At 35.7% G+C, this 26091-nt stretch overlaps 1 protein-coding gene and 1 pseudogene across 1 annotated transcript; one reads left to right on the top strand and one right to left on the bottom strand.

The window, feature by feature from the left end:
* Positions 1-2016: 2016 nt before the first annotated feature.
* On the bottom strand, positions 2017-16723 carry LOC107005546 (high mobility group B protein 10). Its single transcript, XM_015204171.2, has 6 exons — positions 16514-16723; positions 14260-14338; positions 4243-4405; positions 4069-4146; positions 3400-3758; positions 2017-2322 (listed from the first exon to the last, which is right to left on the bottom strand). Exons 1-6 carry the CDS (start codon positions 16693-16695, stop codon positions 2236-2238), a joined length of 948 nt encoding a protein of 315 aa, XP_015059657.1. The 5' UTR covers positions 16696-16723; the 3' UTR covers positions 2017-2235.
* Positions 11578-13333, top strand: LOC107005547 (annotated as a pseudogene).
* Positions 16724-26091: the final 9368 nt, after the last annotated feature.

The following is a 26091-nucleotide window of genomic DNA, read 5'->3' as shown; positions in this document are numbered from 1 at the left end:
TCAAGAAAATGCCATACGTGGAGGTTACATGCTTCAAAAATACATCTTTCATTTCCCGAAGAGGAACTGATCTCAACCTTCATCCAAATTTAAGAACGTTTATACTATGATAAGTTTCTTGCCTCTTGGAACTTGTGCACACAACTTCTTTGATATAATTAAGGTTGGCAAAGAGTTATAAAATGGTATTCAAAGATGAAGAATTGTGTAACATCTCAGATTTTGAGAAAGGGCTAGAAAGGATAAACAGGCAAGTCTATGAATCCAAAATGCACCATTGACCTTTCACAGCACCCTAGATAGACCGTTTAGGGGTTAATGACCCATTATGTGCATCGTGAGCCCATTTAGGACTGCCCCTATGCAGGAGTCACCTAAACAGTGCCTTAGACGGCCCATGGTGACCTGGACGACCCGTCTAGGGGTCCGTAGAAGTCACCTAAACGATGAGTTTTCACCCCCAAGGTCACTCTGAAGGACCACGGATACCTAGACAGTCTGTGAAGCTTCACCAAGACCGTGAAGTCATCCGTGAGAGAGACTTATCAGGTTTTGAGCTTTGGATAAACTTCAAACGATAATATCTTTTAGTAAAACTGAATTAGATTGCCCATGACCTATGAAATTAAAGGTCTTTGAGTCCTCTTTCCAACGCCTCCAAGTTTGCCTAATTTTGAGCCCAGAATAAGGAGTTATGCTTGTTTTAGTGAAGCACCATAAGGCAAGGCAACATCACGACCGACCAGACGAGCCATGATTAGACAACTCGTGAAACGCTAATTGAACTATGCATGTTTAGTTGAACTTGTATCGACATGTCATGCAATGGGTTAGCTTGGGTCTGTTGTGACTCTAAGCCCCGTGTTGTGTCAAAGGGTAGCCTAGAGGCGTGAAAATTTTCGTATCAGAGCATCGGGTTCAAGAGTCCTTGGGTGTCTGAGAATTGCACTAAGTAGAGTCTCTTTCATGGGTGTGAGCGCATCACACCTGTGAGGGTGAGGCTATAAGGTGTTCTAATTGTCAATCAAACATCATATTAATATTATATATAAGTAATTTATTTCTCATCTACCTACCAAACGTAATATAAGTTATACAAAAATTTATTCATAAATAACTTTTTTCTTATACAATACGATCTCAAAATTAAGAGTTAATTCAATATTTTTATTTTGAAACTTCTCCATGTGGCACCAAGAGTAAAGCTTAAAACTAAACCTCAATTATATTAGGTAATAACAAGCATCCTTGGACAAATCCCCACAAAGATAGTTCAACACTGCTTCAAAGCTATTGTATTCATATCACCATCAACCCATATGTGTTCTTGATTTATTTATTTATTTATTTATTTTGGATGAAGTAGTGATTACATTAATGGCATCGAGATTCGAGAAGATGCAGAATTTACACATGTTCTTGAGTTCTTTCGAGGGACATAGTTGATTTTCTTATCTACTGGGATTGGACTTTAGAAATGTTATCTAACTGAGATTATAGTAGTCGTACTACCAGGTAATTTTCCTTCATTTCTCTGTTACTGCTTGCTGCATGTGGCACCTAAATTGAGCAAAAACTATATATATTGTTCTTTATTATTGCTCCACACATAGCTCTTCTGTGTTCTAAGTCATCTACACAACTTCAACACATCCCCCAAGTCAAATTTGAAATTGAAAATTGAAAGATCACCAAGATATAAATTACTAATTAAAAGAGTGATAGTAAACTCCGAGGCCCTTTACATAAATCAAAACAAAAGGAATAGCAACAATCTATTGTATTTCAAATAGGCTGAGAGCAACTCTAGTGATGACCTACAAGAGTTCAACTCAGAAGTACAACAAACAGCATAACCAATACGTTCCAGTGAAATCTGGAGAGAGTGGAGTTATACACCAACCTTACCCCCTACCTTTGTGGGATAGAGGTTGCTTTCGACAGAACGTGTAACGCAAAACTACCATGAAAAATAATCCAAAAATATAGAAACGTATTGCCTAAATAAGCAGAATATCTAATCTAAAAACATTATATTGACATAAGGAAACTGAGATGGAACATCATTGATACCAATCTTGTTCCAAAGCATCTTTCTAACTCCCAGAAAATAAAAGGGCGAGCGAGCCCAACAGTTTCACAAATTCATCAAAGTTAAATCCTGTCTATGATAACATTGATGATTTCCAAACAAAAACGAAAGATGTGGAAACAAAGATGTCCCACAATATCAGTTTATGACGGTTGTACATTGGATGTCTGGTATTCCAGCATCTCAGCCCTGTACCTCTCCTTATCTCTCGCACCTTTTTCCTGATAAACCTGCATCAAAAGCAACCCAGAACGAATATGAGTATGAGCTGAGAATTGATCTCGATTTTCCTCCACAGCATCAAAATATATTTACCATGGACATTTTAGTAACTCCAAAAAATCGTCTCGGTCTTACTGCGGATATCCAGGAATGACAACTTTATTATTAGAATAAAGTCCGGAACTGTGCTTTATCCTGGCTTACTTCAGCCTTTAATAACACTAGACTAAGCTTGGAGTGAAATATTTAACGGTTTCATAGACAACCTTCTTATGCTCTTCTACAAGGATGCATACTATTGGTAGTTGATAGACTGAACTACCGGTAGGCAGTAGCTACATTGCCTTGGAACACACATATGCAAACAGAGATCCAAAATTTTACTACTCCCTTTATTTCATATTATGTGTCTTAGTTTGTTTTAGCACGGAGTTTAAGAAACTAAGGGAGACTTTTGAATCTTTTGGTCTTAAATTAGATCTATTGAAACTTATAGTCTAAAACATGTAACTTAAGATGTTAGAATTAAAGAGTTAATAAATAAAGAAAGTGATATATTTTTTTCTAAACAAACTAGAAGGCTAAAGGACATTAAGACACAGAGTGAAATAGAGGAAATAACATTTTTCACAATATCAATCTAGTATGTGGCAACTATATTGAACAACACAGGCACAACTAATGAAGCCCCACACAACATCCCATTCCCACCACCCTCTCCCCTTAAATGTCTTTTTACTAAAAGAGGCAACTTTTGACATTTGGAACCATAAAATACACCGGAATGACTCAGTGACAAAGGTGGTTAAACACACCATAACTTTGCGACTATGCTATCAAAATACAATCGAACTGTGATTCTGCTTAGAAGTCACACGAGATAACAAACAATTAAAGAACTAAGTTATTTATAAAGTTACTGTATGATGACAATAGCAACATGTAAACAATCTCCTCTTCAAAAAAAAACCCTTATTCATTATCATCAAGTACCAAAACCATTCCAGATAGCAGATGCAGTTTCTGCACAAATATCAAGAATTAACATAAAAGTGAATTTTTAATCTGTCAAGATGATATCCAACCTGTTTCTCGGTCTCTGTGAGTCGACTCCAAAGAATTCCAATCCTTTTGCTGATAGCTCTCTCTTGCCCCTGATATGAAGGCTTCAACGTTGCATAATGCTCAGCAAAGAAAAAATTATAACCACTTCGATTTGGCTTGGGTCGAGAGGGGTCCTTCAAAGCCAACTGTCTTTTCCTAATCCTTTGGGAAGGCGTAGCCAAAGTATTCACCTTTTGGAATTGATTTGGTAATGCAGGTATATGATACAGTACACCATTTAAATTCTCCGAGCCCAGGTTCACAGAGATTACATAACCGTAATCAAACTTCGCATCAATTGTTCCTACCAGTGAATTCCCATCCTCCAGATTATAGCTCACTGCAAGTTGCATAATAATTTGGACACATGATAAACATGTCTAGCCACTGTTAAACAGAATATTACAAACACATAGGAGCTACAGAAAAAATCAATAAAAACTAAAAAAGCAAAGTTGCAGGAGAGAAAAGCAATCCCACAAAAAGCAACATCAAGCTTCAATACTTCTTTGTTGGAGCTCTTTTGAATTTTCAAACAAATAAAAGGTGATGCACTCCATCTCATATCAAAGTAATGGGATAAAAACAACATAAACAGGAGTCAGGATCTCATGAAAGAAAATTAAGGTTTTAAAAGATTGGAAGCACACCTGAACTTTGATCCGTAGCAGCACTATCATCATTAGCATGTTCAGTTGCAGAGCCACTGACATTTCTACTTGTAGGATCTGCAGAACACATACAGCAACAACTTTTTCAGTTTTAATTTTACAACAAAAACATTAAAACAGATGTAGGTAATTGATTGCAAAGTTTCCACCTACCAGACACAGAAACAGAAGGCTCTTCTTTCCTAAAGTAATAAACCTGCTCAAAATGATAAAGCATGGATAGATAGTGTTTCCGCAAGACAAATGAAGCATTGGTCACAGAAGATGGAAATCTGAATATTCCTTTCACCTCCACCCATTTTCTCTCTCTAATAACCTGCACCAAGTTCACAATACAGAACCTGAGTGAATACAAATCACATTACAGCAACCATTTTAAGGTGAAACAAAATTATTTTGGTCTTGATAAGAAAAAGGAAGTGTAAATTTGAGAATGTCAAACCAGAAATAAATGCACTGAATCAAGTTTGAGAAAATCATCTGACGCAGTTCATGAGGACTTGAACAAGAATAAATCAAAGGTAATACAAACCAAAACAAGTAGGTGACATCAGCTGATGCATTCTTAATTCTTGTTCAGGCAGTTGACAAATAGAACAAAAAAAGAACCCATTTAAATAACACTTGCACACAACACCTGCAGATCCATCATTTCTCTTGCGACCACCAGATCCAGATGCTCTCTCTCCTCTGAGACGCTCTCTTTCTCTCACCTCTGAGATGGAAAATATGAAAGACTCTCGATTTCATTTATTTCTCTCTTCACTGTCTGCCACCAACAGATATGCTCTGTCCCATCTATTTCTCCAGCGACAACGCCTAATGCAGGTTTCTCTTGACGGCGACTTCTACCAGCGTGGTTAGGGTTCCCTTCTTTCGTTCTTCATTCCGGCAGCATCGTGTAGGGTTGTGGCATCAGTATACGCGGCAACAAGAAGGAAGAGCAAGTCTGGCAGGTTTCCACCAGTCCGACGGAAAATCATTTACCTCATATTCCCGTTTCCTTCTGTCTTTCGTCCTTTCTTTGCTTTCTTTCTGGGACTTTTGCAATTTGCACTAATATTTTACTGCATATAATTGTGTTTATTAGATTAAATTTGTTTCCAGATTATTTCCTGTCATCGTTGATATGACTTGCCACTTCCCTGCCTCTATTTTTCAGCTTTGCTACCTGCCTGTTCATAGCTTATAGTGTTTTTTGTGTTCTTGTCTATGAATCATAGGGGTCATTTGGTAGGATGCATTAGAAAAAGTAATGCATGCATTACCTTAGTGTACTACTAAAACTTTGTTTGGTACACTTTATCAATCTATATTAGTTATACACTCTACTTAGTGTTATGCTATGTATAAGTCATAATTGTGTTTATTAGACTAAATTTGTTTCCAGATTATTTCCTGTCATTGTTGATATGACTTGCCCTACTTCCCTGCCTCTATTTTTCAGTTTTGTTACCTGCCTGTTCATAGCTTATAGTGTTTCTTGTGTTCTTGCCTATAAAACATAGGAGTCATTTGGTAGGATGCATTAGAAAAAGTAATGCATGCATTACCTTAGTGTACTACTAAACTTTGTTTGGTACACTTTTTCAATCTATATTAGTTATACACTCTATTTAGTATTATGCTACGTATAAGTAAGACATGGTAAACCATGGTATTAGCAATACAAGGTGTTCCAATGCATGCATTAGCATGATTAAAGACATAATTGTTCCTCAAATCTTTTTCCACATCCTTTCCACCATATTTGTGGAGGGTATTTCCATAAACAAATAAATTTCTTGTGGAGAGCACTGACGAGTAGGAAAATAGGGAAAATGGGGAGAGATATAAGAAGGTGAAGAAGGAAGAAAAATTAGCGATTACAATGGCCAAAATAATAGTGTTTGAACAATTGCATGAAGAACTATAGGACAAAGGCAGGGAGAAGGTACACAACTTGCTAAGGCAAGAGAGCGCAGTGCATGAGACCTGGACCAAGTAAAGTGTTAGGAAGATTAAGCACATGTACGATGAAACCAAGACCCAGGTGAGGAGACTCGGAGCACTTTCCAATCATGATAGGGTAGCAAGAAGGAGCAACGCTTAGTTCATTTTTATTTGTCATGGTGATGGATGTACTGACACGACATATCCAAGGGGAGGTTCTTTGGTGTGTACTATTTGCAGATAACATAGTATTGATTGACGAGACACACAGCAAAATGACGATAAGCTAGAGGTTTGGAGACAGAACCTGGAGTCTAAGGGCTCAGGTTGAGCAGGATGAAGGCAAAGTGCTTAGAGTGCAAGTTCAGTGATGTTACCCCATGAGGTCGACGTGGAAGTAACGATTGATACTCAGGTTATTTCCAGGAGAAAAAGTTGAAGAATATCCAGGCTTATTAATCCAACAGTTGTGGGGCAATAGATGGAGCAGATTGGGTGGAGCTTAAAGCATCAGGCACTAGGGGAAGTATTCTTCTGATCTGGGACAAAAGGAAATGGATTAAGGTGGATATTTGATAAGTTGTCATTCCATTTCTTGTATGCTGGAAAGTTCTAATGAGAACTTTAGATGGTGCTTTACTGGTATTTATGGTCCTCGCTCAAATCCGGAAAGGGAGGAGATGTGGGATGAATTAGCAGGAGTCAGGAGCTCTAGGAAGATAAATGGGTCAATGGGGGGAACTTAGATGTTTGTAGATTTAAATGTGAAAGAATGCACAGTACTAGAAAATCCACAGGAATGGAATTTTTTTCAGACACAATCAAAGATCTTGAATTTATTGATTTGATATTACAAGGAACACAATTCACTTGGTCCAGAGGTGTTAATGCCCTCAAGCTTCAGGAATAGACAGATTTCTTATTTCACCAGAATGGAGTGATTCCTTTAGAGTTGTGAGACAAATTGCTCAGCTAAAGGTAATCTCAGACCACAGATCTATATTAGTGGAAAATGGGGATTCGGATCCATCTCCATAATACTTTAAATTTGAGGATATGCGGCTGGAAGTAGAAGACTCCACTGATAAACTTAAGAGTATGGTAGGAAAGTCACAACTTTAATGGTGGGCCAGACTTCATCTTCAGTCAAAATTTGAAAAGACTGAAAAAAGATATCACAATCTGGAACAGAAAGGAATTTGGGAAACTGGAGAGTAGGAAGTCGAAGGCCTTGAAAGATCTGTTATCATTAGAACAGACCATCGAAGGAAGGCAACATAGTCCCAATGAGGCAGAGAACATGACTGCTTTGAGAGTCGAAATTCAAACAAGTAGCTAAAATTGAAGAGGTATCTTGGAGGCAAAAGTCCAGGTGCTTGTGGCTAAAGGAGGGAGACAGAAAAACCAAATATTTTCAAAAGACTGCCGATTCAGATAGAGATATAACTGTATTGATAGGCTATTGGTGGGGGATGAGATCATTGAAGACAAGGAGATGGTGAAAGGGAGAACTCTGGAGTTCTGTAAGAACTTATACACTGAACCTGTATCATGGAGGCCACCTGCAATTTTTGAAGACACAGCCTCCTTAACTGAAGAGGAAAGCAACTCCATGAAGGCTATGTTTGAAGAGGAAGAATTATTAGCGGCCATAAATGTCAGAGCACCTAACAAGGCCCCTGGACCTTGTGGGTTTACTATGGCATTTTCAGAAATCCCCTGGGCCTTGTGGGTTTACTATGGCATTTTTCAGAAATCCTAGGTCTTTATCAAGCCAGACTTGTTAGCAACCTTGCAACATTATCACCAACATTGTTAGTTGGTAAGTCTTGCAATGCTTTATCCATAGCACTCATCCCCAAGAAGAACGGAGCAATAGAGCTCAGATAATACAGGCCAATAAGTTTAATTGGCAACACTTACAAGATTGTTGCAAAGATCCTAGCACGAAGATTAAAGAAAGTAACTGGGAAGTTGGTCTTAAATCATTAGAATGTATTTATTCAAGCGAGGCAAATAACAGATGCTTCCCTCATAGCTAATGATGTCCTAGACTGGCAGAAAAAAAAAAGGTGAATGCTGGTTTGTTATGCAAGTTAGACATTAAGAATGCATTTGACCAGATGATTTGCTCTTACCTCAATTCTATAATCAAGCAAAGGGTATTTGGGGAAAGGTGGATCAAGTGGATAACATTCAAAATATCTACAGTTAAGTACTCAATCCTCATCAACAAAAGCCCAGTAGGATTCTTCTTTCCTCAGAGAGGATTAAGGCAGGGTGAACCGCTCTCTCCTTTCCTATTCATAATAGCAATGAAGGGACTGAGCAAAATGCTGGACAAAGCCAAGCAAATGCAGTGGATAAATGGATATGATGTAGGGAGGGATAGAGCAGTCAACATCTCCCATTTGTTATACACAGATTTTGTGTGGCGATGAAAGGAGTCAGATCCTATATTTAAACCCAACTCTTGATTTTTGAAGCTATTTCAGGTCTCCACATTTACATGCTGAATAGTGTAATCTACCCCGTTAATGAATGCTTAATGTAGAGGAACTAGCAGCCATCATGGGGTGTAGCACTGGAGCTTTTCCAACGACCTATTAAGGACTTCCTCTTGGAGCAAAGTTCAAAATAAAAGGCGTCTGGAGTGGAGTTATAGAGAAATTTGAAAAGAGACTGGCTTCTAGGCAAATGCAGTATTTATCTATGTGAGGCAGACTTACTTTATTCAGTAGTGTGCTAGATAGCATTCCAACTTATAGTATGTCTCTCCACCCCATTCCAGGAAAGGTCTTGGAAAAACTTGACAAAATAAGAATAAGAAGAATTTCCTTTTGGAAGGAAACAACAATGTGCATAAATTTCACCTAGTTGAGTGGGACGAAGTCATATTGCCTAAGAAGCTAGGGAGTTTGTGCATAAAAGGTTTAGCCTTACATGACAAGTATCCCCTAATCAAGTGGCTATGGAGATACACACGGGAGGAGCAAAGCTCAAGGAGGGAAATAATTGCCAAGCATGGAGCACTGAATCACTGGAGATCAAAGCTGTCAGATGAACCATATGGAGTTGGAGTATGGAAGTTTATGCGCAAGCTATGGGAAGAGTTCTCACAGTTCCACCATCTTGTAGCAGGAAATGGCCAAAGAATCAATTTTTGGGAAGACAAATGGCTTGGGAATTCTCCTTCAATGTCTGACTTCCCAACATTTTTCCCGACTCAACAGTCTAACAGAACAGGGAAGGAAATGTTTGGAACCTAACCCTCAGAAAGAACCTACCAGAGTGGGAGTTAGAGGAAATGATAATCTGCTAGCAGCACTTCATTAGCAAACATCAACCCCTTACACCCAAACCAATTCAAATGGGGAGTTGCAAATATAAAGGAATTCTCAGTGAAGGTAGCCTACAAACTTCTAGGTCCACTAAGCACAATCACAGGGAGTTGGTCATGGAATCTTATTTGGAGGAGCAAATTCCCCCCTCCCCCCCCCCAAGATAAGTTGCACCAGTTGTACTGCCATGCCTGAAGCATGTTTGAAATAAGACAACCTAGCAAAGAGGAAGTTTCACATGGTCAACACTCAACAGATGCTATATGGGCCTGAGGGGAACAGAAACACATAGCCACCTTTTCTACAATGCCCTATGGCATCGGATCTATAGAGCATGTTTATAACACTTTTTGAGCACAAATGGGTCATGCCACAAAACATCAAAGATGCATTTGAAAGCTAGGACAAATGGAAAGTTGATAGCCCCATCAAGACAATATGGAAGATGATACCAGCACTTATTTGTTGGAGTATATGGAATGAGAGGAAAGATACTTTAATGGGATATCAACTACCTACCAATCTCTACGAGCTAAATGCCTTATGTATCTATATAGCTGGGTTATTTGTCCGCTATAGATTCCCTGGATAACCTTTTGAACTTCGTTAGTTCCTTATCTTTATTATAATGTCTATAATGGAGCTTCTTAGTTATTTTTGTGACTACTCTTTTGTAACTTACATGCATCTCCTTGATGCCAGCAATAGAAACCTTTGCTTCAGCCAAAAAAAAAAAGGAATTTGCTTATTTGAGGAAGTTAGTGGCCTAAGGGCATTGTTGGAAAGAAATACACAAATTGTTGTTGTAAAACTTTCTCTATTATCATGATCATGCATATACATTCATTTGTCATGGATCATGGATATGGTATGGTGGTTACAAAAGATTGAGGAAAATCCGAGGTATATACGAGGTAGTGACATTGTGATGATGTTGAGGTCATTACCGGAGGAGCATATGGACCTCACAAGTCCCCCATGCGTCCTAGTTAAGTGAATGCCACTATTGAGCAGGTTTATACGGGTATGATTATTGGTCATTGCAATCCATGTTATCATTTTGCATTGGTTTGTACCTTTTTAGTTTTATCCGCCTTAACTGATCCTCTTGTATTTACTTATCGTATAATTCTAGTTAGCTTCCTTATCCCCATTTTGCAAGAGTTAGTGGACTATTATATTGACTTAACGAGATTCATTAAATACTTCTCATGATATAATTGTCCAACTCTAGCTCGATAGGCCTATGATGCCAACTAAGTACACATGTTAGTGTATTTATACTACTCTTGTTGCATCTTTCTTATGCATATCCTAGCACTAGCAAACCCTGCAGATTCATTTTATCTGAAGTGTTAGTGAGCTACCGATCGTTCAAATTGCCTAGCTTCTTCTATCTTGTATATATATATATATATATCTGTCTTTTTACAAAGTGCCTAGCTTCTTCTATCTTGTATATATATATGTCTTTCTACAATTTCTGATAGTCTTATATTTTGAAGTAATGTACTCAATTTAGATGCACTTGTACTACTAGTGACACCAGATTTTGGGTGTATTTCTTGCTTCCGCACTTCTATTATATCTATGAAAGCTTTGGGTTTTGAGACTTGATTTCGCTTGTCTTGTTATTTCCGCATGATTGTTTGATATTAATTTTGGTGGAGGCTTGGCTTACCTACCAGTGGGATAGTGCAATTGCCATTATGACCATGGCTTTTGAGTCGTCACGCCTCTTATTTGTGAAAAAAAAAATCATTTTTCTTTAATAAACATCATCTTATAATTCATAACTTACTACAATCGGTACATTATTGTACCTTTAACTAAAAAATACTATAATCAATAAGAAGTTCTCATACCTTTTCCTACGCCTTGCATGACTACTACTTATCACAAACCTATTTATCCATCCAAATACTGAAATATGATAGAAGTGTTTTCTAATGATATGCTAACATCTTTGTAAAACATACTTCCCCTAAACATTTTCTACCAAATGTGCCTGTGTAACAAGTTAATTATTGCGCTTCCTATTACCAAAATAGTCATGGAATATGACCTGTCAAAATTTAAGCAATTTTCAATTTTCTAAGAAAAGAGTAAAACGATTTCCTTAAAAAAAGATTACACTAATCAATTTATTTAAAATTTGAACCCCAACTTATGAAATTTCTTAATTTGACTACATTGACATTTCTTGTTTGGCATCTTTAAAAGTTACATACTTCTTCAAGTTTTATGTATTCTACTCCAAAAGGAAGTGTTTTTTTTGTTTGAGTATCAAATATGGCTATAAAAAGGCTTATGGCTACAAAAAGGATTAGGATTACTAGGAGAACTATAGTGAAAAAATGTGAGAAACTCCATCCTAAATAGTAGAAGAACAACAAGTTTGTTCAAGAAATCAGATGAAGTTTCTATCTTGTGTGATGTAGAAGTCGCCATAATTACTTTTAGGCCAAGAAATACCCAACCAATTGCTTGGAAATCAACAAGTCTGGCTGGGGATGTCTTAACGAGGTATTTAAGTTTTACAAAAGTACAGAAGGCTTAAAAAAGTTGTCAACCGTGAAACCTATCTCCTGAGGAAAGCTGATAAGAAAGAAGAACAAATTAGCAAATTAGAGAAAATGAATGAGGAGAAGGAGATGGAACCTCTTCAACCAACTAATGGAGGGAAAGAGTATTAAATGAACTTGATGCAAGACAAATGAAAGGTTTGTTAAAGGTGTTTGCTGCTAAAACGGCTAAAATTTAACGAAAGAAAGATACAATTAGAGAAGTCTCCAAATCCTCAAACCAACAACATAAATGTAATATCAACAAGTTTAGTGGAAGATTTATTGAATGATGGTTATTTTTTTTGAGACTATGGCTGCAATAGGGGATGGAAGCGGTACAAAGACTGGACTAGCAGAAGGCAATGACACCAATGCTGAAGATGATGGACATTCCAAGGACCTCGATTGAGAATATAATAATTATATTGTTTTATCACTGTTTTTTCAAGTTGCTTTTTTCTTACTGTGAATCTTAATTTGTTGCATTTTCCTATCCATTTTTGCGTTATTGTACTTTTTATTTCAATTATTTATGAGTGTTATTCTATTTTGTTGGAAAAATGAACTTGTGCTGTTCAACCAACAAGTTAATTGTGCCAAACTTTTGGACTAAGTTGAATCTTTATTTATAGTCATATATATTTTATTTCTCTTCAGTTCAGCAACTTATGATATTTGATCAAAAGGTATTTCATGTGCATGTTAAAATTTAGAAATTACTACACTAATATAGCAACCTATTCAATCCATCAATGAAAAGCTTCAATCTTTATAAAGTTCGCGAAATAAAAATTCTAATATCGACATTCACCATTTTTAGGGGGTGTTGAATTGGATTTTTTTAAGTGACTCATAATCTAAAAGCTAAAAGCCATAAGTTGGGAACACCCAACTTTTGGCTTTTGACCTTTTTTTATACTTTTTCAGCCTAAATGGTAGTGCTTAAAAGCACTTTTTGTGTTTCCAAAAGTCTCTCTCTCTTATATGGTCGTCCTCTGTTCTCCTCCTTGTCTTCTCTTCTTCTATGCCTTTCCTATATTCTTCCCTGTTGCCCCCCTACATCTCCTCATCCACTCCATCTCTTCAATGATTTAGTGTTTGAAGTGGTTGATAAAGGTCGCCCAAATATGAAGTTGTTACCTTATATCTTTATTTGAGATGGTCAAAATAGCATGGAGTTTGTGGATTTGAGGTGTTTAAAGGAGCTTTGAATGTGGTTTCACACGGTGGCATTTGTATGTTTCGATTTGTTGTGATGGATAGTGTTCCATAGAAAATAGGAAGTTGTTAGTGGCCTCATGACGGAGTCGTGATAATTTTTCTAACCTTGATAACAATTTCAAGCAATTATTAGTTGCTTTTGAACTTTAAATCTCTAATTGTAGAATCACAAATTGTGTCTCAAGTGTATAATCAGCGTACTTGATGAATATTCGATATATAACTGATGTATCTTAATGTACAATGTATGTATTTATCATGTCATAATGACCGAAGATTGCATCTTAGAATTGATTTTCACATCTTTTCTCCCTTTAAACCTCACTCCTCTAAATCTACAACAAACAGCTGCAATTTATAGGGTACCACTCAAGTTTACACTGAGTTACCTTTAAAAATTCCCACCAAATCACCAAAGTGGTTCTAACATTTTGTATGAGTCACACCTGTGCATTCAAAATTTGACATCTTTAATCAAAATTTTCATGGATTATTAAATGGGAACTCCTTATGCAGTTCAGCCAAGCCCAGTAGAGCCTTTGGATGTATATATCTCAGACATACAAACATCTGCATGTCTATACGTATTCGCAAAGAGAACATGTATGTTTTTTATAAGATAAGGAAATTTTATTAAGGCAAGTACTAAGACTGTCAATATACAGCAACAAAATACAAATGATCTTAACTTGCATTAACATAGTTGTTCCGTATCATATATCCTACCTTCCTCAGCCTTAAGTGTAAGTTTTTGTATGTAAAGGGGAACATGTATTTAACAAATGAAACCAGAGAAAGAATAGGAAAAGCTTCACAGACCTTCGAACTAGCATTTGAGGGGAATAAAGGCTAAAGGAGTCGAAGCCCATTATTATATTTTAACATGATTTAGGATCAATGAGGCTATGACATCCAATTCAATCAGAAGGAAAAGAATTAGTTTCATGTGTTAACATGCTTATATTTTACTGTAGCATCTTTTTTCTCTTTTTTTTGTTAGGCATTTTACTGTAGTTTCATACCAAAGATTCTCTCTCAAAAATTAAAATACATTTTGAAGTGAAAGATGATATATATATGTCACAAGCAAAATGTGTGTTTGTACATACCTTTTCTATTCCACCTCGAGATGTAACCTCCACAAAAAGACGGTGTAAATCTAGTGGTGTTCCTGCTACAAGAGGGATCCTGCAAACCAAGGGAAGTTAGGATGACAGGAGGAAATATCACACTGATGTTTTTGAAAAGAAAGATCACCAAACTTCATCATTGACTTTTTGTTTACTCTATAAGCAATTAGCAAATTTGACAAACCAAAAGAACCTCTTTAACATGAGTCTGCAGTTTGACAAATTACAATCAAGTCATTTCTATGGTCAATAATATGTAAATAAACTTTGACTCGATCCTTTCTCTCCAAAATAAAGACTTTGTACCATACAAGATAACAAAAGTTAATCTTTATCTACATTGGTTTGACTACCATTTACAGTACTAAAACAAGTTAAGCTTATCACGCCTATTATGAAAGACTATAACTTTGGAATAGTGATTTAGACGGCGAAAGGCGATAAAAGACGACAAGGATCGCGCTCGCCTTTTGAAGTGTGGCACCAATTAATACCAAAAAAGTTAAAATATTTAATTGGATATGTAAATAATCAAAATATCAATAGCAATAACATATTAGCAAATATTTTAATTCAAAAACTGAAAATAGATAGTACATACTAAAAGTCTAGAACTTGAATGAGAAAAAAACAAAACAAAAATCAAAACAAAGATAGAAGTGACTCTGAAGTCCGAAGAAGAAGGCAAAAGAAAACTTGGTGGAAGAAATTTGAAGAAGAAAAGAAGAAATATGAATTGGTTGGACTTTGGAGTAGTCAGGAAAGCTTGGCTGGTCGCCAAGGATTCTAGTCGTAAGCCCTAAAATTATCTTTTAACTTTTAAAACCCTAAATTGGTCGCCTTTTTTAAGAAAATACAAAAGGTGACGCCTTTCTCGCTTCTCTTGCCTCTCGCCTCTCACCTTTTGTCGTCATGGTGTCGCCTTTTGAAGGTCGCCTCGCCTCTTGCCATTGACGACGAGGCGATCGCCTTTCACAACACTGCTTTGGAAACCATGCAGACCTACAGGATAAATGAGCTTGCATAAAATAATTCCATCTATGTGTATATTTATCCATGCACTCGCCTACAAAATCCCCTACCTCATGAATGATTATACACCCACCTACTAAAAATGGGTCCTAGTACCATCCATGTTCAAAGAACTATGAAGTGGATGCAATGAGCGAAAATCACACTGGCAGGCCTTAAGGGCGAGCAAACACTCCAACCTGAGATGGGCCTATCCTGTATCGGAAGTTGTTGCACACTATACAACCAGAACAATAAAGAAACAACTTTCTATTTACCCTACTATTTTGCACCTCAAAAGAGATTTCACTTTATGACGCTACTGATGGCTGTAAAATGCAGAGGCGTCGTATCCATGGGTACACTATTATGAAAAAAATGTATCCAAAATATAAATTCGAACAGTTTGACCTTTAGGTTCTTAATTTGAACTGTTAAATTTTAAAATTATTGGTCAAAATTACATAATATTACTAGTTTTAAATTTTTATATACACATTGATTTAATTATATAATTTCTTTAGGAACTTTCAATGTAACACTCTTGAACTTTGAAATATCAAAGCAAAAAAAATTTAAAAAAATTAGTTGAAACGTCAAAAGTGTTACCGATAACCACTTGGAGAGGTATTACTAACAAAAACAATATGATATACTCACTTAAAGAGGTGCTCCCAATCATTATTGTATTTTTACAGTGAGTTTACACATCTATATTTATGCATTTTAAAAAAGATAATTAACACTATACTACTATATATGATCTAGAGAGGGATTATGGGTGCACATGAACCCACGGAACCCCTGTAGATACACCTCTGGTAAAATGCATGCAAGGCGAAAATTGTTCCAAATATTCCAGTACAATGTAATACAACACAATACGATAAACTATGAAAAAATATGTATTAATCATCGAAACAGAGTATAAATGTTTCACAAAATAATATTTGACTTCTCATTGAAGAGACCTTAGAACATATACGACACTCGCCTCCATCAAATTTAAAAAAAAAACACCTAAAATGTATAGACATGAAATGAATAATTGTGCATTTGTGTTTTTTTCCTCCAGTTTTAATATTACAATGCGGTCATTGATTATAATTATAAATCAGAAGCAACATAGACATTCTGAATACAATGAACAACGAAAAGCTAAGTAATTGAAGTCGTAAAATTAGTAAAGGTAAAGAAGAAATTGAAAGGAAATTAGACTAACTGGAACTTGGTTTGCAGTGATGCGGAGAATTTCTGAAGTTTGTTCCAAAAAAGTTGGGAATTATGAACAATTTCATGGTATTCAGCTTCCGGATTAGGGTAAGAGAGAGGTCCTCCTGGGTAGCCTGCCGGCGGCGGCGGCGGCGGCGGTAACTGCGACGACGGTGGCGGATTGTTAGACATTTTTTTCTTGTGAGTTTTCTGTAGCTTTTGTCATTTTATATTCATATAAAAATAAAAACTAGGGTACGTGTCGATCAGTGCGATGGGCTTGTTTTCGGACATAAAAGTTAAGAGTTTTAGTTCTATAAAAGTAATTTACGAAATAATAATTAAGTTTTAAATTCAACATATTTATATATATATATATATATATAGATATATATTTAATAAATTTATTAATGCAAATATGGTATTTGATAAAATCTATTCGATATGTGGATTATTAGTTGATATCGACAAGTCAATCATAAAATTGGTTTTATTTGTATTGGATTATCGAATAAACGATTAAAGAATGGATTAAAATGTTATAATTAACGACTGGTCGATATGGTAGCGGATTATTGAATTTTCTTATCGAATAAATTGTTAACTTGTTCTGAGTTATTATAATTACATTTTTATTTTAGGTATATATAGTCTCATTGAATATTTTGCCAGAATATATGAGAGTAATTATATATTTTTCATTTGTTAGTCTGAACTCTTAAAGGCTAAAGTCGTAAAGTCATAAAAATTTATTTACTTTGCTTTAATTATCTATTTTGCTTTAAAGAATAGAAAGTAAGTCACCAAACACACAAAAGTACTGAATATGTACATAAAACTATGCAACAATTTATCGGGTCATAGACAAAGATATTGTCCAGTAAAATAAGACAACCAGTTGATAATCTAGATCAACTTATCCATTTGATCTTGTTATTGCTTAAAGTAATCCTTGTCATCCTTTCTGTAAGGTGTGTTCATCCGAAGAAAAAAAAGTACCATAGAATTAGAAGAGTCTGTTTGGATAAACTTAAAAGCTGATCAAACTGACTTAAATGTCAGTTTTTGACTTATTAGAGTGTTTGACAATTGTTAAAGTAACTTATTTTAAGTCAAAAATGACTTATTTTAAGCCAAAAGCAAAAGGCTAGGTAGGGGAGGGGGTGCTTCTTTTTTTCAACTTAAAAGTCATTTTATGTTGACCAAGTATATTACATTTTTGTCCTTAATTCTTTTATTATTATTATTATTATTATCATTAATAATGATATTATATTATTATTATTTTTTATTAATTTTATTATTATTATTATTATTAACTTTATTATTTATTTATTTATTTATTATTATTATTATTTATTTTTACTATTATTATTATTATTAATATTATTTTTATGTTTATTATTATTATTATTATTATCATCATCATTTTTTTTTATTATTATTATTAATTATAATTACAAAAAATTTGTGATGATAAAGAAATATGTGAATGATAGGAAATATTATTACTTATGGATGTAAAATATAAATTAATTTTGTCTTAACTTTTTTAAGTATAAAAACCTTAAATTAATCAACTTTTTATCATGTTAACAATTTTAAGAGTATTTCAGACATTTTGATAAAAAAAAAATGTCTACCAGCACTTAATTGTGAAATACATCAACAACTTTTTTTTCAACTGAAACACTTTTATCAAAACGCATTACTAATTATTTTAAAAATAAGTTTCAGCACTTTCAAAAGTACTTTTTTAAAATTGTTTTGTTAAGCCCATCCAAACGGGCTCGAAATTATCTAAAATACCGCTCGATAATCTTCTGGTAATTATTAATTCATTACCAAACGATATTTTATAGGTTGACTAGAATATTAAGAAATTTTAGAATCAATATCTGATAGCTCAAAATTTTAAGCGAAATTATACGTCCAATAAGCCGCCTAATTGCACTATATAATACATAAGTTTTTTTAGAAACTACTTAAACATTATTATATTAAGAGAAAATGGTCTAAAACCCCTTCAATCTATACCTGAAATCTCAACTACACACTCCAACTCTACGGGTGTCCTATTACCCACCTAAACTTCATATTTCTCTATTTTCGACACACTTAAACGCTGACCACAACACATAACACATAAACCAAACAAATATTCAATCACGCGCCGAGTCCCCCACTTTTCAATTTCCAATTCCATTTTTTCCCTCATTTTTCTCCTAAAACGTAAATGACCCACAAAAGTTTCTTTTCTCTCTTTTTCATCTCCTTTTCCATTTGCATATGCATTTATGTTGATTATCGAAGGAAATCATTGTGTATTTTCAACTTGATTTCATAGTTTATCAACTAGTTTAGTAAAAGGTTAGTTTTTTTATCTCTTATTCAAGTTTGTTTTTGTCCCTTAAATTTTTGTTGATTTGTGAAATTAAGAGCTACATTGGGTCTGATTCATCCATACAAAACTTATTCAAGTTTTCATTTGTCATTTTTGATGAATTTCAAGAAAATATAAAATTCAAATTAGAGTCCTAAATAAAAAATTAGAGAAGATTACAAACCCTAAATTCAAGATTTGAAGTAAAAGTGAACATAAACTACTAAACCCTACTTAATTTTTTAGCGAAAGGAACAAGGGTTAATGGTAGGGAAGAAGAAACAATGGTTTATTTGATGATGGAGAAGATGATTGTTGGAAAAAAAGAAATTTTTCGTCAAAATTCAAGGTGTTCTCACCTTCTCACGCGCCTAGAGGAGGTGTTCTCACCTCCAATGACAGGTCAGCGTTTAAGTGTGTAGAAAATTGAGAAATATGAAGTTCAGGGGGGTAATGGAACACCCGTGAAATTGAAGTGTGTAGTTGGGATTTCGAGTATAGATTGGGGGATTTTAGACCATTTTCTCTTATATTAATATATTAGAACTTTTCTTGTAAGTTTCTTTTTCTAAAAAAAAAGTACTTGAACATTTATTATAAATATAAGAACTGGATTAAAGAAAAATATAATATCTAAAAGTAATTAATGTAAGCCATATTTAATTAGCGTAATAAAAGAAGAAACTCACAAGAAACAAAAAAAAACAAAACAAAAAAAAACATATCTATAATAGTATAATAAGTATTGTATTATTAATTTGTATTTACAGTGCAATATTAGTGTTTAATCTCTTTTAATATATGACATTTAAACCTTTTTAGTGAACTAGCAAATTCTTTCTAAGTAAAATGAACATACCTTTACAATTGAGGTTTGGGTTCATAAAACTTCTTTTCCTTGTAATTTAAAGAGACTATATTACATTAATGTTTTTTAATTGGGAAATCAAACATAAAATTCATATTTGTATGCTATAACAAAGTTTATATAAAAAATATATATATATATATATATATATATATATGTGTGTGTGTGTGTGTGTGTGTGTGTGTGTGTGTGTGTGTATGTATGTATAATTCGCTATACATATACAGTTGAAGTGAATTGTATAAAACGAGAAAGAGAAAGAGACTTGGCAGAGAATTGTATAAAACGAATTGTATAATTATAAGAGTATAGGACGATTATATACAATTTGAATTTGTATAAAACGAGAAAGGGAGAAAGACAAAAGAGACTTGGGTAGGGAATATACAATTGAATCGAATTGTATAATACAAGAAAGAGAGAAATTAAATACAATTTAAATTTATATAAAACGAGAAAGAGAGAGACAAAAGAGATTTGGGCAGGGATGTACTTTTATTGTATAATTATAAATGTATAAGACGGAGACATATGTATTTGCATGTGTATATACAATTTTCTCCCGCTTTATACAATTAGAAACGCAATTTATATAATTCTATTGTATAAAGCGAGAGAGGCGAGCGAAGGAAGCGAGTGAGATAGGGAGAGTGGCGAGCGAGAATATGAGAGAGAATTTGCTATGGAACACAAACAAATCAAACGGTAGCGACTATATTTATTTTATATTATAGTTTGTCATTCTATACAATTATCCCTTTTTAATTTAACTTAATTGTATTTTGTAATGATGTTTTAAATCTATTTATTTTAATCAAAAGAAGATGTGGTCTGACTAATTTACCCCTGATGATATACTTTAAAATAAATATTTTGTAAGCATATTTTTAGTTCATTTTCACCCTCTAATTAATGTTATTTTTAGAAAAATTCACACTATGATTAATCTTCTTGATTGAGAATGGTCATTGTTTATCTACCAACCTCCATTAGTGCTAAAAATGTTTTGAAAATTCTAAAAGTTAAAATCACTATTAAAAAAAAGTCAATTGGTTAATGAAATTAAAAGATTTGATAAACTATTTTCTACCATATATCTCTAACATTACAATGTGATTCTTTTGTTTTTGAGTTCTATCTTTTATTAATAAAAAAAAGAGAGAGTTAACATTCGTTTTTCTTGCTTGAAAAAAGGGGAAATAGAAAAATCTGTTTTAATGTCCTTATCTATTTTTATTTCTTATTTGATGAAGCATAACCTTTTTTGATTAAATAATATTAGTCAAATTCATTTGTTCCTTCTATTAGTCTTTTTATGATTTGAGGATTGTAAATAGTTTATGTTAGGTAGTGGAGCATGATTAATTTTAGGCTTTCCTATTTATTCTTTATTTTAGGTTTTCCTATTTATTCTCTGTAACCAAAAATACTCTGATTTATTAATATAAATATACCTCACCGCCGTGGAAGTTTACTCACGGGGTGTTACCACGAAATATTGGGTTTTCTCTTTCTCTCTCTAGATCTCTCATCTCTTTCTCTTGAAAGTTCTTGTGTTCTTCATTCATCTAGTGTGTGTGCGTGAATTCGATCCTAACAACTGGTATCAGAGCTAAGGAGATTCAACACGATCACTGAAGATGGATAGTTCGAAGCTTGGAATCGAGAAGTTTGATGGATCCGATTTCAGTTTCTGGAAGATGCAGATCGAAGATTATCTGTACCAGAAAGATCTTCACGAACCGTTGACCGGGGTGAAGCCGGAATCCATGACGGAGGAGAAGTGGAAACTCAAGGATCGCCAGGCTCTAGGGTTGATCCGGTTGACTTTGTCAAGAAACGTGGCGTTCAACATCGTGAAGGAGAAGACTACGTCCGGTCTGTTGAAGGCACTGTCAAACATGTATGAAAAACCATCGGCGATAAACAAGGTATATTTGATGCGTAGATTGTTCAATTTACAGATGTCTGAGAATGGATCCGTTTCTGATCATATAAACGAGTTCAATATGATTGTGAGTCAACTCAATTTTGTGGATATTAATTTCGAAGATGAAATTAAGGCGTTGATTTTGATGTCATCTCTGCCCGAGTCTTGGGATACTGTTGTTGCTGCGATTAGCAGTTCCCGTGGATCTGAGAAACTGAAGTTTGATGAAATCCGTGATGTTGTTCTTAGTGAAAGTATTCGCAAACGAGAAGTGGGAGATTCATCGGGCAGTGCTCTCAGCGTTGATCGAAGGGGGATAAGTAAGACGAAAGGCCAAAATCAACATGGTCGATCAAAATCAAAGAATCGAGGAAAATCCCTGAACAGATCAAACGTGACTTGTTGGAACTATGGAGAAAAAGGGCACTTTCGGACGAACTGTACAAAGCCAAAGAAGAAACAGAATCAGAAATTTGGAGATGACAATGATTCTGTAAATTCAGCAGAGGACATTGGGGATGCTCTAATCCTTAGTGTGAACAGCCCGGTTGAATCATGGATTTTGGATTCTGGTGCATCTTTCCATTCGTCTCCAAGCAAGGAGTTGTTCCAAAACTTCAAATCTGGAAATTTTGGAAAAGTATATCTTGCTGACAATAAAGCCTTAGAGATTGAAGGAAAGGGGGATGTTTGCATAAAGACCACCTCGGGAAACCAGTGGACATTGGAGGATGTCAGATATATTCCTGGGATCAAGAAAAATCTGATCTCTGTTGGTCAGTTGGATAGCACAGGATATGCAGCAGAGTTTGGGAAAGGTTCGTGGAAGATCGTGAAAGGTGCTATGGTAGTAGCTCGTGGCACCAAATCTGGAACCTTGTACACCACTGCAGGGTGTATAAACATGGCCGCTGTTGCTGAAGGTGCTTCCGGTTCATGTCTGTGGCACAATAGACTTGGACACATGAGTACTAAAGGAATGAAGATGCTGGTTGCAAAAGGAGCATTAGAGGGTCTGAAGTCTGTTGATATGGGTCTTTGCGAGAGCTGTGTTATGGGCAAACAGAAAAGAGTAAGCTTCACAAAGACTCCTAGAGAGCCAAAGAAAGTGCGGTTGGAAATGGTCCATACAGATGTTTGGGGACCATCTCCAGTATCATCACTTGGAGGATCCAGATTCTATGTTACCTTCATTGATGATTTCAGCAGGAAGGTATGGGTTTACTTCTTGAAGCATAAGTCAGATGTGTTTGCAACTTTCAAGAAGTGGAAAGCTGAAGTTGAGAATCAGACCGGTTTGAAAGTCAAATGCCTAAGGTCTGACAATGGAGGAGAGTATGATAAATCAGAGTTCAAGGCATTCTGTGCAGCTGAGGGAATCAGATTGATGAGAACAGTTCCTGGTAAGGCAAGGCAGAATGGAATTGTTGAGAGGATGAACAGAACATTGAATGAGCGTGCAAGGAGTATGAGGATACACTGTGGGCTGCCCAAAACACTTTGGGCGGATGCTGTGAGCACAGCTGCATACTTGATCAATAGGGGACCATCAGTTCCTTTAGGGTTCAAGATTCCAGAGGAGGTGTGGACAGGAAAAGAACTCAAGTACTCACACTTGAGGACTTTTGGTTGCACTGCTTATGTTCATGTTGATCCAGAAAAGAGAGACAAGCTTGATGCCAAGGCTGTGAAGTGTTACTTCATAGGATATGGTTCTGATTTGTTTGGTTACAGGTTTTGGGATGACAAGAACAGAAAGATCCTGAGACATTGTGACGTGACATTTGATGAGTCTGTCCTGTACAAGGACAGAGAGCAGAAGGTTCTAGAGATTACAAAGCAAGTGGGAGTTGAGGTTGAGTTGGAGAAGAGTAACCCCAGAGATGTCGAAGCAGATACTCAACCAACTCCTACTGAAGAATCTGAAGTGGAGCAAGTTACACCTGAGCAGGTGTTAAGGAGATCATCCAGATCCATCAGGGCACCAGATAGGTATTCACCTTCATTACACTATCTATTGCTGACTGATGAGGGGGAACCAGAGTCTTTTGATGAGGCCCTACAGGTGGAGGATTCGATCAAGTGGGAGCAAGCCATGGATGATGAGATGAGGTCACTTGAGAAGAACGACACATGGGTGTTGACTGAGTTACCTGCAGGGAAGAGAGCTTTGCTGAACAAGTGGGTGTTCAGAATCAAGACTGAACCAGATGGCAAAAGAAGGTTCAAGGCTCGTTTAGTGGTTAAAGGATATTCACAAAGGAAAGGTATTGATTATGCTTAAATATTCTCTCCTGTTGTGAAGTTAACCTCTATTCGAATTCTGTTGAGTATTGTTGCATCGGAGAATTTGCATCTAGAGCAAATGGATGTAAAAACAGCATTTTTACATGGAGATTTGGACAAAGAGATCTATATGCAGCAACCGGAAGGATTTGTGGTTCCAGGCAAGGAACACATGGTGTGCAAGCTCACCAGGAGCTTGTATGGACTAAAGCAAGCACCAAGGCAGTGGTACAAGAAGTTTGACTCCTTCATGACCAAGAGTGGATTCTGCAAAGCTGAAAAGGATCCTTGTTGTTACTTCAAGAAATACACTGATTCATATGTCTTTCTACTCTTGTATGTGGATGATATGTTGATTGCAGGATCTAGTATGAGGGAGATTAACAATCTGAAGACAAGGTTGTCTGCAGCGTTTGAGATGAAAGATTTGGGTCCAGCAAAGCAGATTTTGGGGATGAAGATTTCTCGGGATAGATCTGCTGGCACTTTAAATCTATCTCAGGAGTTGTACATTGAGAAGGTGCTGAGCAGATTCAGGGTTAATGATGCTAAACCCAGGACTACTCCATTGGCAAATCACTTTAAATTGTCAAAGGAGCAGTCACCCAAGACTGCCGAGGAGCGTGATCACATGGCACTTGTTCCATATGCTTCAGCAGTTGGTAGTTTGATGTATGCTATGGTCTGCACTAGACCTGATATAGCACATGCAGTGGGAGTTGTTAGCAGGTACATGGCGAACCCTGGGAAAGAGCATTGGGAAGCTGTGAAGTGGCTTCTGAGATATCTGAGAGGTACATCCAGTACTTCACTTTGTTTTGGCAAAGGCAAGGTGACTCTACAGGGTTTTGTGGATGCTGATCTTGGTGGGGATGTTGACTCGAGCAAGAGTACATCCGGGTACATTTACACCATAGGTGGAACAGCAGTGAGTTGGATGTCCAGGCTTCAGAAGTGTGTTTCTCTTTCATCTACTGAAGCTGAGTATGTGGCAATAGCTGAAGCTGGGAAAGAGATGATATGGCTGGCAGATTATCTTGAGGAATTGGGCAAGAAGCAGAGCGAGAAGATTCTTTACTCAGATAGCCAGAGTGCCATACAGTTGGTGAAAAATCCAGTCTATCATTCGAAGACAAAGCACATCAGAAGGCGATACCATTTCACTCGCAGGGCAGTGGAGGATGGTGATATGTGCTTGGAGAAGATAGAGGGTGCAAAGAACCCGGCAGACATGTTGACGAAATGTGTTGATGTTGGGAAACTGAGGTTATGTAAAACCTCGGTTGGTCTTCTGTAGTTGTTGCTACAGATGTTGCGGTGCGGTAAAGATGTTGATGATGAAGAGATTTTTTTTGAGAATGTATTTTTTGGATGACTGAGTCAGTCTCCAAGTGGGAGAATTGTTAGGTAGTGGAGCCTGATTAATTTTAGGTTTTCCTATTTATTCTCTATTTTAGGCTTTCCTATTTATTCTCTATTTTATGTTTTCCTATTTATTCTCTGTAACCAAAAATACTCTGATTTATTAATATAAATATACCTTACCGCCGTGTAAGTTTACTCACGGGGTGTTACCACAAAATATTGGGTTTTCTCTTTCTCTCTCTAGATCTCTCATCTCTTTCTCTTGAAAGTTCTTGTGTTCTTCATTCATCTAGTGTGTGTCCGTGAATTCGATTCTAACAGTTTATTTCTTAAATATTGAACGTTGATATTGACAAACACATTATTTGATATTTTGATTTCCTTATGAATATTTTAGAGTACTCATGAGGTTCTTTTCTTTTCGATTTGACGTTGCGTGTGTGGTTTGATGTGTTTGTGCACCTCTTTTCATGGCATATGAGCTTTATGGAGAGGACTTTAATTAAATTCATATTTATTAGATTTAAATAATTTACTCAATTATATTAATCCATTATATTTCTTTGGACTAATATATTGTCACGACCCAAAACCGAGCCGCGACTGGCACCCACATTTACCCTCCTATGTGAGCGAACCAACCAATCTAAACCTTAACATTTCAATTTAATATCAACATAAAGCAATGCGGAAGACTTAAACTCATTAATAAAAGACAATTCAATAACTTCTAAAATTCAACATCTATTATTTCCC

This window comes from Solanum pennellii, chromosome 12 (genome assembly GCF_001406875.1).
Source record: "Solanum pennellii chromosome 12, SPENNV200".
Taxonomy (NCBI): domain Eukaryota; kingdom Viridiplantae; phylum Streptophyta; class Magnoliopsida; order Solanales; family Solanaceae; genus Solanum; species Solanum pennellii.
Note: the sequence above shows the minus strand (reverse complement) of the source record. Positions and strands in the feature narration are given on the sequence as shown.